Source organism: Eubalaena glacialis, chromosome 8, assembly GCF_028564815.1.
Source record: "Eubalaena glacialis isolate mEubGla1 chromosome 8, mEubGla1.1.hap2.+ XY, whole genome shotgun sequence".
Taxonomy (NCBI): domain Eukaryota; kingdom Metazoa; phylum Chordata; class Mammalia; order Artiodactyla; family Balaenidae; genus Eubalaena; species Eubalaena glacialis.
In genome coordinates, this window is record NC_083723.1 from 114,187,043 (window position 1) to 114,206,886 (window position 19,844).

General features: G+C 40.4%; 1 protein-coding gene across 4 annotated transcripts in view; it reads left to right on the forward strand.

The window, feature by feature from the left end:
* The first annotated feature begins 1,277 nt into the window (after positions 1–1,277).
* Positions 1,278–19,844, forward strand: part of UBN2 (ubinuclein 2) — an 84,402-nt gene continuing 65,835 nt past the window's right edge. For 3 of the 4 annotated variants that reach the window (XR_009701795.1, XM_061198091.1, XM_061198093.1), the window contains exons 1-2: positions 1,278–1,976; positions 8,028–8,123. Coding sequence is in view for 3 of the 4 variants with exons in the window: in XM_061198091.1 (XP_061054074.1) it covers positions 1,497–1,976; positions 8,028–8,123 (576 nt within the window). In the remaining variant the exon portion in view is untranslated. The remainder of the gene's footprint in view (positions 1,977–8,027; positions 8,124–19,844) is intronic. The other variant, XM_061198092.1, reaches the window with a different exon arrangement.

Genomic DNA, 19,844 nt, shown 5'->3' on the forward strand with positions numbered 1-19,844 from the left:
TCTTACAGCATTACAGTTAGATAGCACGAATATCTTACACATTTTAGGTAATCTAATATTTTAGACAAAGATACTCTGACTTTGCATTGAACAAGAATTGACTTTGACTTCTTCCCAGCCTCTTCGAAGGCCCTCACTACTCCAAAAAAGTATTTAGGATTTTCGTATGAGCAATTCAGAACTGGGAGGGAACATCATACCGTCGATTCCAACACCATCTTTATACAAATAGGGAAAGTAATAGGAGGGCAAAAAACCGGAACCTATTCAGAATTCATCTATGACATCACACTGACTCAAAGAGTCATCAGTAGGTGTTAACATTGTTAATCCGGTTAATGGAATTAACAGAAGGTGTGGAAGGCGAGCCCTTAGATTTGTTTTCCATTAAATGGATTAAAACGGATGGTAATCCTCATTCTTTTAAAGGTGAATTTCAATTAATTACAGGTGTGACTATGAGGCGTTCCCAATTAAGGCTCCTCTCCTACCCGAAATGGGTCATTTAGCATTCTACTTTCAAGAGAGTACGTCCCATAAAATACCAACAAACTCTGTTGAGAAGGGTCTTTTTTAAAAAATTAATTTAAACAGTTTAGACTTTATGAACGAGCCCATGTTCATTTGCGTGTTCAATTTCCCAACTGCAAAACGTCACTGAGCATTTTAGACCGTGTCACACAATCCCCCCTGAAGCCGGGCGAGAAAAACAGGAGTCGGTTTAGGAAAGGGAGCCCTGTGGGAGTCAACGTCGCGCTTTGCGCAGGGAAGCCGCAGGGCGAGTTCGGCTGGAGTTAGCCATTTCCTTTCTTCCCCCGATACTTCGGGCTCCGGGGGTGCTGGGCCGGCATACACCGAGGCTGGTCCCTGCGTCCCTCTACCCTTTCCCCGCATCCGCCTTGACTAAGCAGCTGACAACACCAACTCTCTGAAAGCGAGAGCGGGAGGCGACCGGCGCCATAGCCAGATCCGTCCCAGGCACATCTCGACGCTCGCCTTTGGGCGAGCCCCTAACGCGCCTCTGGTTCCCAGGTGCGAATAGGAAGCTTCTCCGGAAACCCCAGACCCCTCCCCTTTAGGAAGGGTGCAGACGGCGTCTCTGTTTCCAAGGAAACCGGTCTTTCCATGACGTCACTTCCGCTGACCTGTCTGGACTCCAGGCTGTTGGGAGGAAAAGAGGAAAACTGAGCCACAGCCACGACGGTGGATGTGAGCGTCTCTCGTCTGCGCATGCGCCCGCTCAGCGGCCTGCTTCTATTTATGTGGGGGATCCAACATGGCGGCCGCGGCGACCCTGGCGATGGCGGTGGAGCCCATCAGAACATAGTGGCGGGGAAGGGGGCACAGTCCGCACTCACGGTGGCGTCGGCGGCGACGGCTGAGGGTGGTGGAGGGAAGAAAAGCGACGGAGAGCAAAAGGAAGGGCAGGCAGGCAAACAACTCGGCGTAGAACCGAGCGCCGGCTCGAGCGAAGGCAGAGGGCCAGAACAGTGGGGATGGCGGAGCCACGCAGAGTAGCGTTTATTAGTCTGTCACCGGTGAGGCGGCGCGAGGCCGAGTTCCCGGGGGCCGAACGCGAGCCCGACTACCCTCGCGAGCCCCCCCGACTGGAGCCGCAGCCGTACCGCGAGCCGGCCCGGGCGGAGCAGTCGGCCCCGCGGGAGGTTGCCCCCCGGTCGGACGCGCAGCCCCCGCCGCGGGAGAAGCCGCTCCCCCAGCGCGAGGTCAGCCGCGCCGAGCCGCCCATGTCGCTGCAGCGCGAGCCCCCTAGGCCCGAGCCGCCGCCGCCGCCGCCGCCGCCGCTCCCGCAGTTGCACTTGCAGCCGCCTCCGCCGCGGGAGTCGGCTTCCCGGGCCGAGCCGCAGCAGAGGCCGCCGAAGGAGACAGTGCGCCTGGAGCTGGTGCTCAAGGATCCCACCGACGAGAGCTGCGTGGAGTTCAGCTACCCGGAGCTGTTGCTGTGCGGAGAACAACGGGTACAGAAGATCCCTCCCTCATCCCCCAGACCCCGGGAGCCTCAGGACCCGTCCGCCTCCCCCCAGTGGTTTGCACCTTCCGAAGCCCACCTTGCGTGTCTCGGGTCGCCCCAGAGGGTGGCTGGAGGGGGCAGGGGCCGAGCGGGTGGACGGGCGGTTGGTGCTGCTTTCCCCTGGTCCCCAGGGTTGGCCGAGGCTCCCACCCGGCTCCACCAACCCGCCCCCCCCACCCCCCCACCCCATCGTACGCCCGCTCCAAACGCTGTTCCAAGCCGGCTTCCTTCTGCACCTTTCGAAACCTCAGGTTTCCTCTCGGCTTCCCACAAAAAATCTGGGGGCCCTGCACGTTGCGTTGTTGGGTTTTGCTTGCGGAGCTCCAGTTGGGGGACACGCCCCCCAGTCTGAAGCAGAGAGATTGTGTAACCCCTCCAGTATCATCCTTACCTTCATCGCTGTTGTGCTGGGCGCTGAGATGTGCTTCTGAGCGTGGGGTATTTGTCTTAATTGAAAGGGGATTTAAAAGTAATCTAAACATTTTCAGAGTAAGGATTCCACTTTAGGAATGGAGGTTACGTGGGTTAGTTATGTGGTTCCTTATTTTTCTCTCTCGTGTTGATATTGGTAAACCTTTTTAGCTTTGTTTTCGCTAGTGTTCATACAATAATTGAATGGGAGGGTGTCTCTTGTTGTATTTGGTGCCTACCATCATATCCTTATTTGAGTACATATCATTAGTTTATTGGTCCTACTTGGAGGATATTGCACTTGGCCATTGTAATTTTTGGAGAGTGATGAAAAAAAACTTAGCTTTGAATTTCTAAAAACTTTATTGAAAATATATAGGTATGCCTTTGGTGGAACTGGTGAACAATGGAGATAGGAGAGAGGTTCCTTGGTAACTAGTTTTTATTGTTGTTGGTTGGTGATGTTCAGAAGTAAACTAGAAAGGGAAATGGTAGAGTAACGATAATAAGAGAACAGTTTCCTCTGTTGTTTAGAGACTATGCTCTTTATTAGGTTTTGCTTTAGCGCAGATCTAATGGACTCCAGAAGTCACTTGTTTTATTTTCATCCTCAGTTATCTTTATAGTTGAAATGAATAACTTAGTTTAAAAATATCATACTAAACAACGTCACTAGATTTTGTTTATTGTAAGGCCAACTAATCTTTTGATCATTATTTACAAATACTGCTGTGTGGTCAAACCAAAATGAATTGTTAAGGATAGAGATCATTTTGGTCATTTCCACATAACATTTTGTGCTTTAGATTCACTTTAGTGCCCCTGTCGTTTATAAAGTGATGCCATTTTTTTCCCCCAAAGATTTTTGCGAATACTGGATTGGAGCATTTTTCCAAAAAATTGTACTATGTTTGCTCTTCTAATCTATGTAGACTTGCAGTTTTACTTCCTAATCTACTTCATAAGTTACAGGTGATTATATTTGGGAAAAATACATAATAATGGCTAACATTTACTGATTTCTTACAGTGTGCTAGACACAGTTCTAAGTGTGGTACATGGCTTGTGGGATTTAGTCCAGCAGAGCTCCATGAGACAGACACATTTATCCACATTTTGCAAATAAGGAGGCTGGTGTACAAAGTGCTCATATGTAATCTTATTAATACTTTTTTCCATGCTAGTACCAATTCTTAGTAAAACAGAATTCTTACAATTAACTCATATAGTTTAAATTTAGAAAGTCCTGCCGAAATGAACTGAAGTGAGACTTATAGTAGATATACAAAGACCTCTGTTATGACTCTCTTTATGCTGTAATATTGATGCTATGATAAACTAATAATAGATATGTATCTTTTAATTATAAGTATAAAGTTAATTTTGATACCCTATCGTATTAACTTGATAATATCAGAATTAATAGTTTCATGTAATAGGAGAAAGGGGAATAATTCAGTTTAATTTTTCTGTTTACACTATCAGTTTTGGGGTATTTTAGTCCATATTTCTTGTACATTCAGCCATATATCATTTGTCATATTCCACTGAACCAAAAAATCCATTGCTTATACAGTGTACCTTTGCAACAAAGATTTGCCAGATTTTCCTATGATTACTCCCAGTGAACATATTTATTACATAAGAAAGTGTAGAAAACACCTTTCTAAATGAAGTTGTCACATTTCCATGAAAGGAAATCCTAGGAAGAGAAACCATCAAAAAGCAAAATGTAAGCAATAGAATTGATCTGCAAAGTGATGATTCCCAAATTTGGTTTTTCTTCCCCTCAGGAGGAGTCCAGTTTATTTTTAGTGATGTTGTAATATTTTCAAAATAGTTTTAATTTTAAGTTATTGTAATTGAATGACATACTACGTAGCAGGGTAAGAGTAGAAAGTGGAGGAAAAGAGATCTTGTAAAATTAAAAGAAGAAAAGTTTCTAAAATTTTGAAATAGCCATCTATCACCCAATAAGATTTTACTTGATAGGTGTAAGTATAAAAAAATCTGTTACATGTGACTACCATCTGTACTAGGGTGAATTTAAATCATCCCCCTTCGTAAATACGAAATGAACAGTAAAACCCCAATTAACCGAATGCAGTCAGAAATTTTTCTAAACTTCTTGTTAATACGGAAAAACACGATTAAATGAGCGTGTGTTGGCAAAATATGGAAAACAAAACCTCGTCTAGGTTGTCAGGACACAGGTTAGCTAAACCCTTAACCTTGTTATCTGTAGAGTATTGATCCTTGATTGAGGCTGAGACATTGCAGTCGTCTCTATCCTGAAAGATTAATTTGTATACCATTGCTGGCTAAGGGGAATTGATACACAAGAAATTCTTTTTTAACTCTTAGTAAACCAGAAAATCACTTAACCAGAAAACATCTTCCTATAAACATGATTAATTGAACATTTAGTATAAAAAGAAAAATAAATGATTATAGTGTTAATGTGATTATACTGTTGCCAGAGAATTCTATGATATTCCATTGCTTGTCATACTGCATATTTCGGATAACATATATGAAAGCTCTCCTGAAAATGATGTTAATGAGTTAACATCAAGAGACAGAATCATTGGGTCAATTTTGCCTGTGGGTGGTTGGTAATTTTGGTATTTACTAATTGTCAGATCTTTTCACCTGAAAAACGTAAAGCTTACTTAGAGCCTTGATTGTGGGTAGGCGTTATTTCTTAACTGTGAAAGAAAGGTGACTCAGTTTTCTTAAGTTTATTTTTATAGACTAGCAAGGGTAAATAAGAGATTTACTTTTGCTGCCTATATAAAGTCTACATAAGATAGTTCAGAATGGTGTATAAGGTGATTCTTATTAAAAATATATATTCATGTGTTTATATTTGCACATATAAAATGGGTCAGACCAGTAGTAAGACCTAGTATTTGGACTTAATAGTGACATGAAGGAAACTGTTTATAATGGCAAGCAAGTCATGGTGGTTGTTTACTCTCCTTAACTTTAGTCTCAAGTTAAGGCTATGCCCTGAATATGCCTAGTACTTCTTATTTCATCACCAGTCTATTTCTGCTAGTTTGTTTCCTTTCAGGTCATATTTATATTTTCCATTGGTAACTCCTATTGGGATAAAGGATTCTATAAATATATTACTTATTATAATAGATAATTTAAAAAATTGATTCAAAAATTCCTTTAAGCTTTAAGATGTATCCTTTAATTCTAATGCCCTAGGTATGATGAATTGTTTTGTATTCATTATGTCCATATTTTTCTGTCATATTTTTAGATTGATCATTTCTCAGCCTTAATAGCCAGGATCATGTATCTCAGTTTCAAACTGTGCAAATCTTCATCCCTTCTGCATTTTTTCTTGCCCTTCAGGGCAAGTCTGTATCTAATATTTCAGCTGTAATATATTTTCTTTTTTTTTTTTTAATTAATTAATTTATTTATTTTTGGCTGCGTTGGGTCTTTGTTGTTGCACGCTGGCTTTCTTTAGTTGTGGCGAGCAGGGGCTACTCTCCGTTGCGGTGCGCGGGCTTCTCATTGCGGTGGCTTCACTTGTTGAGGAGCACAGGCTCTAGGCACGCAGGCTTCAGTAGTTCTGGCACGTGGGCTCAATGGTTGTGGCTCACGGGCTCTAGAGCGCAGGCTCAGTAGTTGTGGCACACAGGCTTTGCTGCTCCGTGGCATGTGGGATCTTCCCAGACCAGGGCTCGAACCCGTGTCCCCTGCATTGGCAGGCGGATTCCCAACCACTGTGCCACCAGGGAAGTCCCTATATTTTCATTTTTAATTACTGCTTGAAGATGCTACATCAGTAATAGCATCTAGCCTTTTTTTTTTAATGAACTTCTTAGTTGTTGAAAATTAGATAAAAATAGCATTTTTATCCACATGTAGCTCCTTGTTTTGGGTTTCTTGTATATTGAAATATATATATGTGTGTGTGTATATATATATATCTATGAAATGTGTCTGTGAAAATAGTAAAGGATGTGATGTATCTTTTTGTTTGTTTTGGTCAATAGATGGTAAATGTGGGATCCTAGCTCTGTGTGTGTGTGTGTGGGTATGTTTTTTTTTTTTTAATTTTTTTTTTTATAAATGTATTTATTTTATTTATTTATTTTTGACTGCGTTGGGTCTTTGTTGCAGCGCGCGGTCTTTCTCTAGTTGCTGCGAGCATGGGCTACTCCTCATTGCGGTGCGCGGGCTTCTCATTGCGGTGGCTTCTCTTGTGGAGCACGGGCTCTAGGTGCACGGGCTTCAGTAGTTGTGGCACGCAGGCTCAGTAGTTGTGGCTCGCGGGCTCTAGAGCACAGGCTCAGGAGTTGTGGCACACGGGCTTAGTTGCTCCGCGGCATGTGGGATCTTCCCAGACCAGGGCTTGAACCCGTGTCCCCTGCATTGGCAGATGGATTCTTAACCACTTTGCCACCAGGGGAGCCCTTGTGTGTGTGTTTTAAACCATGCATTATAGTAGGTTTTCACTCTCGTTGCTAGAAAGAAGCTATGATAATATAATCTGTTTGTAGCTATTGAACTTTTGTGCTTTGTTTACAAGTTGTATGTATTTTCTGAATGGATATTCATTGACAGGATGTAGGTGATACAGAGGTTGTCAATGCTAGCCCTCAGCAAAAAGCTGTAGCAGCTACAGATACTCCAGTGCTAACTCAGGGCAGATGATTAAATGTTGATTGTAATAACCTAGATTCCAATAACCTTTTAGAAGCATTGTCTGACCAAAGTGGTTAATCTTTGTTGGGAAGATCTCAAACTAGAGTTATAGGTGGGATTTTCATGTTTACCTAATTTTCTTGGGTTTCTTTGGCCTTTTTATTTCGGATGGGGTAACCATAGATCATTTTGTGGGCGAAGACAGTTTGAATTGTTGAGTTCTTAACCACCAAAAAACTTTAGAATGTGTAAGAGTTCATTAAAACTGCAAATATTCTTGCTATAAACCAACATTTCATTCTAGTTCCTTTGTTTTTACTTTTGAATTTTTTGTTTTCTAATTTTAAAAAATTTTAATTTTTCAAATGAAGTGTAGTTGATTTACAGTGTTATATTAGTTTCCTTTTTAGTGACTTATTTATTAAAAAAAATTTTTTTTAATTTATTTATTTATTTTTGGCTGTATTGGGTCTTTGTTGCTGCGCGCGGTCTTTCTCTAGTTGCAGCGAGCGGGGACTGCTCTTTGTTGCGGTGCACGGGCTTCTCATTGCAGTGGCTTCTCTTGTTGCAGAGCACGGGATCTAGGCGCGGGGGCTTCAGTAGCTGTGGCACGCAGGCTCAGTAGTTGTGGTTCACGGGCTCTAGAGCACAGGCTCAGTAGTTGTGGCGCACGGGCTTAGTTGCTCCGCAGCATGTGGAATCTTCCCGGACCAGGGCTCGAACCCATGTCGCCTGCATTGGCAGGTGGATTCTTAACCACTCTGCCACCAGGGAAGTCCCTTTTTAGTTACTTTTTAATGCTTCTAACTTATTTGTTAATATTTGGAAAAATTGACTCATTTTAAAAATTTAGATATATTCAACTCTGGTTGAAGTAATACTCATACTTCTATTTCTTTTACCATTCACTTTGAAGCAGAAGAAGCCCGTTTACACGGAAGACCCATTCAATGATGATCATCAAGAGAGGCAAGAAGTGGAAATGTTGGCTAAGAAGTTTGAAATGAAATATGTGAGTATAATAAACTTTTCACGTAGGTAATTTTATCCTGTTGGCCTATTTTTTTTTTTCTGTGACAGGTTGGGAAGGCTGATAGCATCCATTGCTCACATTATCTTGTTCTAACAGATTGAACTGCAATAAATGGTTAGATGGTCCTATAAAGATTCTGATAGGTTTGTGATGGCTGTAATAGTAGCTATCATTTATTGTACTCCTTCTAGAGTTCAGGCAGTTTGCTTATCATCATTATCTCCAATCCTTATAACAACACTCCAAGGTAAGTAATATGGACCACATTTTACAGATGAAGAAACAGGCTCTGAGCTTAAGGTTGAATAACTGATCCAAGGTCACACAGTGGGAAGAATGAGGCTGCATATCCAGGTCTGTCTAGCTCTAATCCTTTGCTCTTTCCACTGCCATTGAGAACACTATTTTAATTCCTTTTAATTCTCAAGCCTTCCTGCCTCTTAAGAGTTTAAGAGAATGCATGTGTGTACTTCCAGGCCACTGGGTTCAGGATCAATCAGAAGCAGCATGAAATTTCTTTATAAGTATCTTGTCTACCTTAAAATTCATGTGCATTTTATATTCTTTGCCACAGTAGATAGGTGTTTGTTTTAATATAAAAATAAATTTGAATTACCTGATTGTAGAGTTGCTTAATGTTATTCTCAATTTTTCTAGTATAATTGACTTTGTTGGAAGGTCCCCCCCATCCCCTCCCCATTTTTATCTTATGGCTTTAACTACCCTTTGTCTCTTTGCTAAAACATGACCCAGGAGAAGCAAGACCTTACCCTTTGTGGTTCTCTTGTGAGCATTGAAAAGTATCTCACAGAGATAGGATATCAGCTCACACTAGCTCTGTCATTCATGTTATCTTCAAAATGCAGCTACGGTCTTGGTGGACAATTATTGGCTCTTTGCGGTAATGAAGAAACAGTTTGGGGATGGAGAAAATACATGAGAATATTTTGAAACGTGGGTCAGGTTCTAGGCCATACTTTGCCAGCTACTAGTTGTGTCCATTGGTGAGGTTATTTAACCTCTTTGGGCCGTAGTTTTCTTATCTGTAAATTGAGATGTTCAGGTTTTTCGCAGCCCCTTCTGGCTCTGTATTCTGTGGCTGTATAATATCTTTAGGGGTGGACTAATGGGTGTTTCCATGGAAGGAATAGCCAAAGTTGTTACATCTGTAGTGTTAATTATCATACAGTGTTCTCAGATTATAAATCCTGAAATAACTGTCTATACTTTTTATACGGATTAATACATTGGTTAAATTTAATGTTTTAACCAGGTAGTACATTTACATGATTCAAATTCAAAAATGAAAAAAAATATAGAGTGAAAAATCTTCCTTTTATTCTACTGTCCACCCACCTAATTTCACTTCCTAGAGGCAAGTAATATTCTCGGGTGTCCTTCCAGAGATATTTTATGTGTATCTCTCTATATACATTATTCCTCCCCCTACCCCACACCCCTTTTTACACATGTTACAGAATGCATTACATGGTTCTGCTCTTTGCTTTTTTCATTTACTATATCTTGGAGATTTTTTTCATATCAGGACAAAGAGAGTTTTCTCTCTCTCATTTTTAAGGCTACATGGTATTCCATTGTATGGACGTATCACCGTTTATTTAACTAGTCCCCACATAATTTCAGTTGTTTCCAAAAATTTACCCTTCTAATAGTGCTGCGGTAAATTACTTAGTAGCATGCCATTTCACACATTTTCAAGTTTATCTTCAGAACAAATTCCTAGAAGGGGAATTTTTAGGTCAAAAGATTTATGCATTTATAGTTTTGGTATATACAGTATTATCAAATTACCAGTTTCTTCTCCCTCCAACACTATATTAGAGTGCCTTTTTTCCCCATGGGTTATAACACCAAGGATTAGATTGCCCTTTGCAAGTGGAAAATTCCTAGCATATTCTGTAAGTAATGTACCTCACAGTTAGCACTGAATCTTATTGGGAAGCTTTTGGATAGTTCTTGGCATAGAAAAACCAGTGTTCTGAAGAAGTTGGTTGATGTGTAAAATTGTTTAAAATAACTGGGATATATCCAAGCACTGTCATTGTGCAGGGATAAAATGTTACTCTTGTTATAATCCAAATTAATGGGCTGTATTTCTTCTCTAGATTTTTATTTTGGCTACTGACTCTCTTATTTCCATTCTAAGTAGAGATTTAAAATGTCCTACCTCATGAAGGCTTTATGTGCATAAACCTAAAAGCATGCCATGAATATTATATCTGTGAATGTTAAATATGCATATTATAACAAATTATTTGGAACGTTTTAAGAAAATTATCAGGCTAAAAGTGACCTGGGAGAAGATATCTTGCCAGCTCTAGGCTCTAGGCTTCACAAAAGATCACTCTTAAACAACAAACATTTTTATTGGTGTTCAGGCATATCATATGCAGACGTCTATATGTATATTTATACATATATGTTGTATGTTTATTTATACAAACACTATATATATATTTATATTTTAAGTAAAAGAAAATCTTTTAGATATTTGCAAAATATTAACCCACCAAAGTTAGATTTCTTTTTTTGCAGATGACAAAAAGATGACTTAGTTCTTTGAGGTTTATAAAACACAGATAAAACTTGTATCCCTAGCTACCTTTTCTTCTTACTTTTTTTCCCTTCATAATATAACTTAGATGTCCTTGTCATTATTTCTGAAAATCACTTAAGGTTACTTCTAGCCCTTTGTTTCTTGGAACGAGAGATGGAATTATTTGTTAAATTTTGTATATAAATAATAAAATATTTGAGCATTTTTGTTGGACATACAAAGAGACATGGTATTTGCTGCCTCCTGGAGAAACTTTCAAAATCATTGGGAAGACAAAACATACATATGACACACAAATTCAGGGCCAAGCAGTGGCCTATGGAAATGAATGACTCTCCTTTGGGGACCTGAAAGTGAGTAGAAGTCCCATTCTTGAAATTGGAAGGAATCTTGGAGACTTGAATGGATACTTTCAACCTCCTTTCTACCCTTTGTAGGCTAGCAATGGATGAGACGCGGCAGCAGCAATATATTGTAGTGGAAGGAGCCCGGGATTATGAGTTGATGCAGCTAGATTCTGATCCTCTCTTTGCCATAACTAGCTAGGTGACTTTAGTGAAGGCTCTTGGCTTTTTTATGCTTTAGTATGTGTGAGGGGAAAATAAGGTCTGCTTAGTCAACTTTATAGCACAAGGGTTTTGTCAAAATAAGATGAAAAATAGATTATTAGTGTTTGAAATATTTAAAGTGCTACCTAAATGTGAAATGCTGTTCAGTCACTTAAACATATCATTCTTTTTCTTTTCTGAAAAATAATTTAAGGAAGTAGCAAGTAACTGATTAATTTTGCAAAAGAATAGACATTAAAACACCTAATATTTTTCTCTCTCTTCCAGGCAGCCAGATATGTGTGTGTGTGTGTGTGTGTGTGTGTGTGTATATATATATTGGGTTTTTTTTGTTTTTTGTTTTTTTGGCTGTGTTGGGTCTTCGTTGCTGCGCATGGGCTTTCTCTAGTTGTGATGAGCGGGGGCTAGTCTTCATTGCGGTGCAGGGGCTTCTCGTTGCCGTGGTTTCTCTTGTTGTGGAGCGTGGGCTCTATGCGTGTGGGCTTAGTAGTTGTGGCACACGGGCTCAGTAGTTGTGGCTCATGGGCTCCAGAGCGCAGGCTCAGTAGTTGTGGCTCACGGGCTTTGTTGCTCTGCGGCACGTGGGATCTGCCTGGACCAGGACTCGAACCTGTGTCCCCTGCGTTGGCAGGCGGATTCTTAACCACTGCGCCACCAGTGAAGCCCAGGCAGGTATCGTAACCTGGCCTCTTGATTACCCCGAGGGCTAGACCAATGCAGTGAATTACTTCATTGCATAAAACAGAAATTAAAACATATTATTCTTGTAGAGAATTGCTCTTATTCTGTACCTGTCATAAATTCTTTTTACGTAAACATCTATGTGGTTTTAACCTCTTTTAATTGATGACCCCACTGATTTTGATCTTTTAGTTCAGGCATTCTATTCCAAGTGGCCTTTATTTTTCGTTCTCCAGTCACTTTTTACATATTCTTCTTAACTATTGTGGTCTTCTTAAAGACTACAACAGATTATTTGGAGCCCTTTAAGAAAATCATCAGCCGGGGCTTCCCTGGTGGCGCAGTGGTTAGGAATCCACCTGCCAATGCAGGGGACACGGGTTCGAGCCCTGGTCTGGGAAGATCCCACATGCTGTGGAGCAACTAAGCCCGCGTGCCACAACTACTGAAGCCCACGCGCCTAGAGCCCGTGCTCCACAACAAGAGAAGCCACTGCAACGAGAAGCCCGTGCACCACAATGAAGAGTAGCCCCTGCTCGCCGCAACTAGAGAAAGCCTGTGCGCAGCAGTGAAGACCCAACGCAGCCAAAAAAAAAAAAAAATCATCAGCCAGAAGTCACCTGGGAGGAGATACCTTGTCTAATCCTAGGCTCTCACAAAAGATCACTGTTAAGCAACAAATGAAGATATTTACTGACCTACTGTTTACTGTCCTTTAGTTACTTTAGTGCCTGAAATTCAGGAGTAGCAAATTAAGATGTCCCCAGTTTCCCCTGATTAATCAGTGAAGCAAGCCAGATGGACAATAAAGGTGGGGGATTGTTCCAAACAGGGGACAGCACGTGCTCTGTCTAAAGGGGACATTGCTACTCAGTTCCAGCCTTTGTTACTTTGTAGGAATTTGGGCTTAGGGTTGCCAGATCTTTCCATTTCTCAAAAGAAGGCTGAAATCTGGATTTTACTCTGTTATCTCTTACTTTTTTTTTTTAATAAATTTATTTATTTATTTTTGGCTGCATTGGGTCTTTGTTGCTGCGCGCGGGCTTTCTCTAGTTGCGGATCATGGGCTCTAGGCGCATGGGCTTCAGTAGTTGTGGCACATGGGCTCTAGAGCACAGGCTCAGTAGTTGTGGCGCACGGGCTTAGTTGCTCTGTGGCATGTGGGATCTTCCCAGACCAGGGCTCGAACCCATGTCCCCTGCATTGGCAGGTGGATTCTTAACCACTGCACCACCAGGGAAATCTGATTATCTCTTACTTTTAAATGTGGGCTTCTAACTAAAACACCTACTGGGCCAAATAAAATATCCATCTATGGGTCAGATTCGGCTCTCAGGCTTTTGTTTGAGACCTTTGTGTACTTGCTTCACTATTTTTTTCCTAATATATTTAACTCATCAGTTCATCTACTTTTACATTCTGCCCTTTCTCTTCTGCGAGCAGAGTAGTTGGTGGTACATGTGGGAGCGTGTACCATTTCCATTGTGGAGGAGCATGCATTTGTACGAAGTTTCAGAGAATGAGCAAGTTAAGCTCAATTGGGGGTTTCCAGATATGGAGAAAAATGGGATGCAACTTGATCTCAGAAAATTGACAAATGTAATAACAGGTCCAATGACCAAGGAGGTGGAAAGTATAAAATAAATCTTATATGTGTAGTTTTCAAAAAAAAATAGGATGCACTGAGATGTGGCTGCGTCCAAGAGTGATGTTAGTGATAAATTCTGTGTTTTGCTGGAAGGCCTGAGAGGCAAGTTTATGGGCTCTTTGTGGTCTTTAGTATATCTAGCTGTTGCTTGTGCTGGAGAGGAGTTGAGTGAGGGGGAGCAAGCGGCCACCTGAGGGAGAAGGGAAGGCTACTTGTGGAGTATAGGATGTGCCTTATCCTGCAGCAGTTGCTTGTGGAAGAAGGATTGAGACAGCTTTGGTGATAGCAGAAATTATGGGGAGTATAGAACCCTGTATTGAATGGTTGGTTTGTGTTTTTTCCCCCATTCTGTCCTATTTTTATTGTCTATGTCATATTTCCTGTTACGTTACTCTTCAGGTAATGTGACACTGTGTATTCAGCATCAATTGCTAAATGTTCTTTTGGGAACAGAGCAGTATAAGTATTCAGCACTGACTTTTACCTAGAGTATATTAAATTGGTTGTTGTATGTAAATCTTAATAAATAGCTAAGTCCGAGTTTTGACATTTGACATTTGTCTTGTTGGTTACTGTAGGAAGGAAGCAGGATACAGTTTAAAGAGGCCCCGTGACTTTCCTCATTCCCAGTTTTAAGGCTCCAAATGTGGAGACTAAATATCCTACTTTCCAGTTCAGTTTTTAGATGGTTTCTAGGTTGTGTATGTTTTTCCGAGGCCATGTGTACTGTAGATCAGGAAATGAGGTTTGGTTTGATGGGTGTAGACTTGTTCTCTAAGCCTTCTAGGGCATAGGATAACCTATGGTGGTTGGCAGATTTCTTTTAGTGATTTTTCGCACTCTGTTACCCCAGCCATCTTGAAAGATCATGCTAGCCTAGAATTGGATATAAATTCAGTAATCTCAAAGAAAGTGCTCAACACAGTACCTGACACATCGCAGTTAATACTGTTTGAATCTGAATGACTCTCTAAACAGGAAGACATGTATTTCTGCCAGGCATTTATTAGCATTTTTAAAATCACATTATGACTTTAAAATCTGCTTATTATACCACATAGACTTTGAATACCACCTTTGATAGTACCACCTTTGATGCTTAATTCCTTGTGATTTTGGACTCTCAGAGCCCTAAGTAGCTTCATATTTATTTTAGAAGGGAGGATAGGAACTTCCCTGGTGGCGCAGTGGTTAAGAATGCAGGCGACACGGGTTTCATCCCTGGTCCGGGAAGATCCCACATGCTGTGGAGCAGCTAAGCCCGTGCGCCACAACTACTGAGCCTCTGCTCAAGAGCCTGTGAGCCACAACTACTGAGCCCGCGTGCCGCAATTACTGAAGCCCGTGTGCCTAGAGCCCGTGCTCTGCAACAAGAGAAGCCACCGCAATGAGAAGTCCACGCACCGCAACGAAGAGTAGTCCCCGCTCGCCGCAACTAGAGAAAGCCCGCGTGCAGCAGCGAAGACCCAACCCAGCCAAAAAAATAATAGTAATAAATAAATAAAAGGGAGGATAAGGGTAGATTTGATGGTTTAAAAGTCATTTTGAGCAGTTTTACAAATAAGGCATTTGATGAAATAGAGTTAACACTGTTTTTAATCAAAAACAAAGTATATTTATAAAAAGTCTTGATTTTCTTTTGGTATGGCTTTTAAAACTGATTTTGTCCAGTTATGTTTTAAAGGATGGCAATATCTTGGAATAACTGTATAATTTCCAATGAAATTGGCTTCTTCACGATATATACTACTCAACTGAGTGGAAAGGAAAAATATTTTTATACTTAAAATAATTATGAATTGTTTGAAAAGTGTCCTCAAATATGAGACTGATATAAGTGGATGTTAGAAAGCATTTATGTACCCTATCTGGGAATTTTAAGAATTCTATCTGTTATTCATATTATTAGATGATCATCCACACTTGCTGAGGCAGTAGAGCTTCCTTGGGAACTTCCTGGGTTGGTTTTCCTCTCTTTGTTTGAGTATTATGTTAGGTCTGGTCTCTAAGGATCAACTTGGTAGGGCTTTGGGTAAAGCAGTTTGGGCCAACTTGTTAATACCACCACAAAATAAATTCTACTTACAAAGCACAAATACCAGTGTATTTAGGTTCTGTTGCCCAGTAATAGTGTAGTACAACAAATACAATAAAAATGTGAAATAGTAACCTTTCAAAGCAGTCTGAGGGGTGTGATTTTTTAAAGGGCAAGGGAGACTTCTCCACTCAAATAATTGTTTCTTTAGTGCAGTTATCAATTGTAATTGCTTGCCATGACATGCCCTTTTAAGTCCTTGGCCTCTTTGAGCTAAATAAATTCTCTTCATCTTCCTTCAGTCCCTTAGAAACAGTTGAGAATCAGCAGTTTTAGGGTATTTGGGAGGAAGGTTCTGTATCCATAAGTGGTGATTATAGAAATCTGTGTATAGTATTTCTGTGCTGTTAAGTCAGCTCTTGACTGGCTTTCCACTGACTTAAATCTCTACCCTTTTCTATTGGTAGGTTAAGAAAATTAGTAAAGGTAGAAGATAAGGTTGTGACAGGGCTGGAACAAATAGGAAGCTTTGTGACCAGCAGATATTTTCTTCTCAGTTATCAGAGAGTCTTAGCAGTGTCGATTCTTCTGTCTTCCATAGGTGATCAATGAAAGCTGGTTATTAGTTAGGTTTCTTATTACCTGAAGGCAATAGGGGGTCCTGTACTAAGAACACTTGTTGTTTTCCATTTTAGTGTTACAGGGTAATTGGACTTCATTGGCTTGAAACACTGATTATCAGGTTAAGCAGGTACTAATGACTCAGTAAGCTCGTTTTTTTCTGAGTCATAGTGTGTGAACTAGTGCCCTAGGGGAGTAGATTTAAAGGGGTTTCTTCATCTTAGATGTAGCAAAATTCAAGGGTTTTTTAAATTTGGAAAATAAAATTTGTATTTTTATAAGATGCATTTATTGTGTAAACTGTAACATCAGCAACTGCAGGAGGCCAGAGAATTTATCAAGTCAGACTTCGATGCTACTGCAGAGTGTGTTTTTGCCACAGATGCTGAAAAAGACAGCAGCTCAACATAGGCCCAGTAGGGAAGACACGATAGTATAGTCCTCTGCCAATCTGTCTTGAGTTCCTTTAGGTGAATTTTGATATTTGTGGATTTAAAAAAAAAAGGAGTTACCTGATTGCCTAGTGGTTAGGATTCCTGGCTTTCACTGCTGTGGTCCCGGGTTCAATCCCTGCTTGGGGAACTGAGATTCTGCAAGCCGCGTGGTGCGACCAAAAAAAAAAAATTTTTTTTTCGTGGATTAACTGGTTTGTGCCTTTTTGGCAACTGTCAAAAGTTTGGCTCCACTTTATATCATTTGCGTATCACTGGATTTCAGCATAATTGGGGAACTAGAGAATTGTAATCTGGAGAATAGAAAAAGGAAGGTAGGGCAGAAGGCAGGCCGGGGACTTGGAGTTTTTCCAGTAAGGCCAGAAGGTGAAGAAAAGTAAACCGAGGCCAGAAAAACTACTCTGTTGGCCTCTGTGATGCAGGAGGGAACTGGGATGTGCCAACAGTAATGCTTTGGCGGAAAGCCAGTATTTGGTAGAGCAAAGACAATGTAACCCTGGCTAGTGGAGAGGGATTTAAGAAAGAACCACCATGGGCATGGGTGTGTCACATATAGTTTATCCAAAACTCTTTCCCTGCAGTGGGCCTGGGAAGCAGAACCGTGTAAGGAGTCAAACAGTAAATGATATTGAACATTTGATGGTCCAGACCTAAGAAAATAAAATTCCTTGAATGGGTAATACATGAACTTAATAAAAATTTGAAAGATACAAAAGATAATATAATGAAAAGTAAATCTACCTCCTACCCCTGACTCCCAGCTAATCAGCTCCCTTCTCAGAAATAATCACTGAGTTTCTTGCCCAAGAGATCTATGTATATGTAAGCATTTACATATTTCAAAGATTTTTTTCACTATAAAAGAATATATAAATACAGATAAACAGAGGAAAATAAAAATCACCTAATCATCTCTAAGCCCACTTCCAGGCATAACCACTGTTAATAGTTTGGTGTGTACGCTTTTAGGGCTTTTAAAAATGCATATGAGCTTATGTATGTCCTCTCTTGCACTTTTTTAATCACTTGAGTATTACATGAACACATTCCAGTTATTAAAAACAAATTCAAATATACATGTTAAGCCGAAGTCTTCCTTCACCACTGCCTCCAGTTTTATCCCTTCCACACTGGTAATGGTCATGGTTATCTACGTGTTACAATTCTTTGAGCATTATATGTATAATATATAGCTATAGATGTATATTGTTGTGTTTTTCTTAAATGAGATCCTAGTATTTGTATGATAGTTGAAAAAGCAGTATCTTGTTATTTTAATGTTGTCTCCATGATTACCAGTTAGGTTGAACACTTTCAGATGCTTAGTGAACATCAATATTACCTTTTCTGTGAATAGCCTGAACTATACATAACATTTGGTAAACTGCTTTTGTTGCCTTCTATATTATTAAATATTCTTCTACCACACTGTTTTAAAATGGCTGTTAATATTGCATAGATTTGTCATAGTATATATAATTTATACCTTTATCATTGTTATGATGCTTTAATTGATATGATGCTTGGGAAAGCTCATACTTCTAAGATCCTATTTTGAGAGCCATTTTAGTCAGATTAATACTGTTATAGTTAAGTAAAAGCATTAGCCATTTTGGTTACTGTCATTGAAAAGAGTCACATTTACTTATTTAACCATTTTATTGCATATATTAGATATGGACTCAGAACTATTAATAACTGCTATCTTTTCCTGTGGTAACTACTGGTAGCCTTGACTAGACTTAAATGTTCCTAAATCTGTCTACTTACGCGTAAGTTATTTGGACTTCTGCATATGTCTTGTTAGGCCCATTAAAACAGAACCTATTTGTTTTTCTAGTTTTCCCTAGGTAAATCTTTTTTAGGCAGCTAGTTGGTCCTAGACAAAAAATACGTTAGGAGAGCAGAAAAAGATCATTGTGATTTTGAGTAGAAAACATCTAGGAGAAAAGGTTTAAAACTTGGGCTGAGGGACTTTCTTGGTGGCGCAGTGGTTAAGAATCCGCCTGCCAATGCAGGGGACACATGTTCGAGCCCTGGTCTCCGAAGATCTCACAAGCCACGGAGCAGCTAAGCCCGTGCGCCACAACTACTGAGCCTGCGCTCTAGAGCCCATGAGCCACAACTACTGAGCCCGTGTGCCACAACTACTGAAGCCTACCCACCTAGAACCCGTGCTCCCCAACAAGAGAAGCCACTGCAATGAGAAGCCCGCGCACCGCATCAAAGAGTAGCCCCTGCACACCGCAACTAGAGAAAGCCCGTGCACAGCAACGAAGACCCAACGCAGCCAAAAATAAATAAATAAATAAATAAATAAATAAATAAATTTCAAAAAAAAAACCCCAAAACTTGGGCTGAGCAGTAAAGGGTGGGAGAATTCGGAGAGGAAAATAAGGGGGAAGCATGAGGAAAGATAAGCAAGTGTGTTTGGGAGGAGAGTGGATCTATAAACTGAATGGATTGAAGTGTTCAAGTCAGAAAATCCGAAGAAGGAAGTTGGAAAGGTGGTTTGAGCCAACATGTAGAAGGCATTTAATTACTGCCTTATTAAGGGTTTTGGATATATTTTGTAATAGGTAGGATGCTTCTGAAGCATTTTGAGCAAGGGAATCAGAGAAATATTAGATGATATTAGGCGGGATGAATTGAGAATCAATATGAGGAAGGAGAAGCTAATTAAGGCATTCATTACATTTAAGTTGAAAACAATGGCCAGGATTATAAGCAACAGCAGTTAGAATAGAGAGGAAGCTGTCGATGTGAATAATCATATGAACAAAGGTTTGTGGGGAGAGAGAGTTGAAGTAGAAATAATAAGCGTTTTTAAAAATCATCATTATTGAAGTATAAATAAATACAGTTCACTCAAGTATACAATTTGGTGTATTTTGGTAAATATACATAGTCCTGTACCCACTACCACAATTATGATATAGAAAAATTTCATCACCCCAGAAAGTTCCCTTTTATCTCTCTACAGATAATCCTCTCCCCTCCAGCCCGGGCTCCTGGCAACCTCTGATCTATTTCCTGTTTCTGTAGATTTTTGGTTTTTGTTTTTTCTTTTTGTAGAGTTTCCTATAAATGGAATCTTATAGTCTTTTGTACATGGC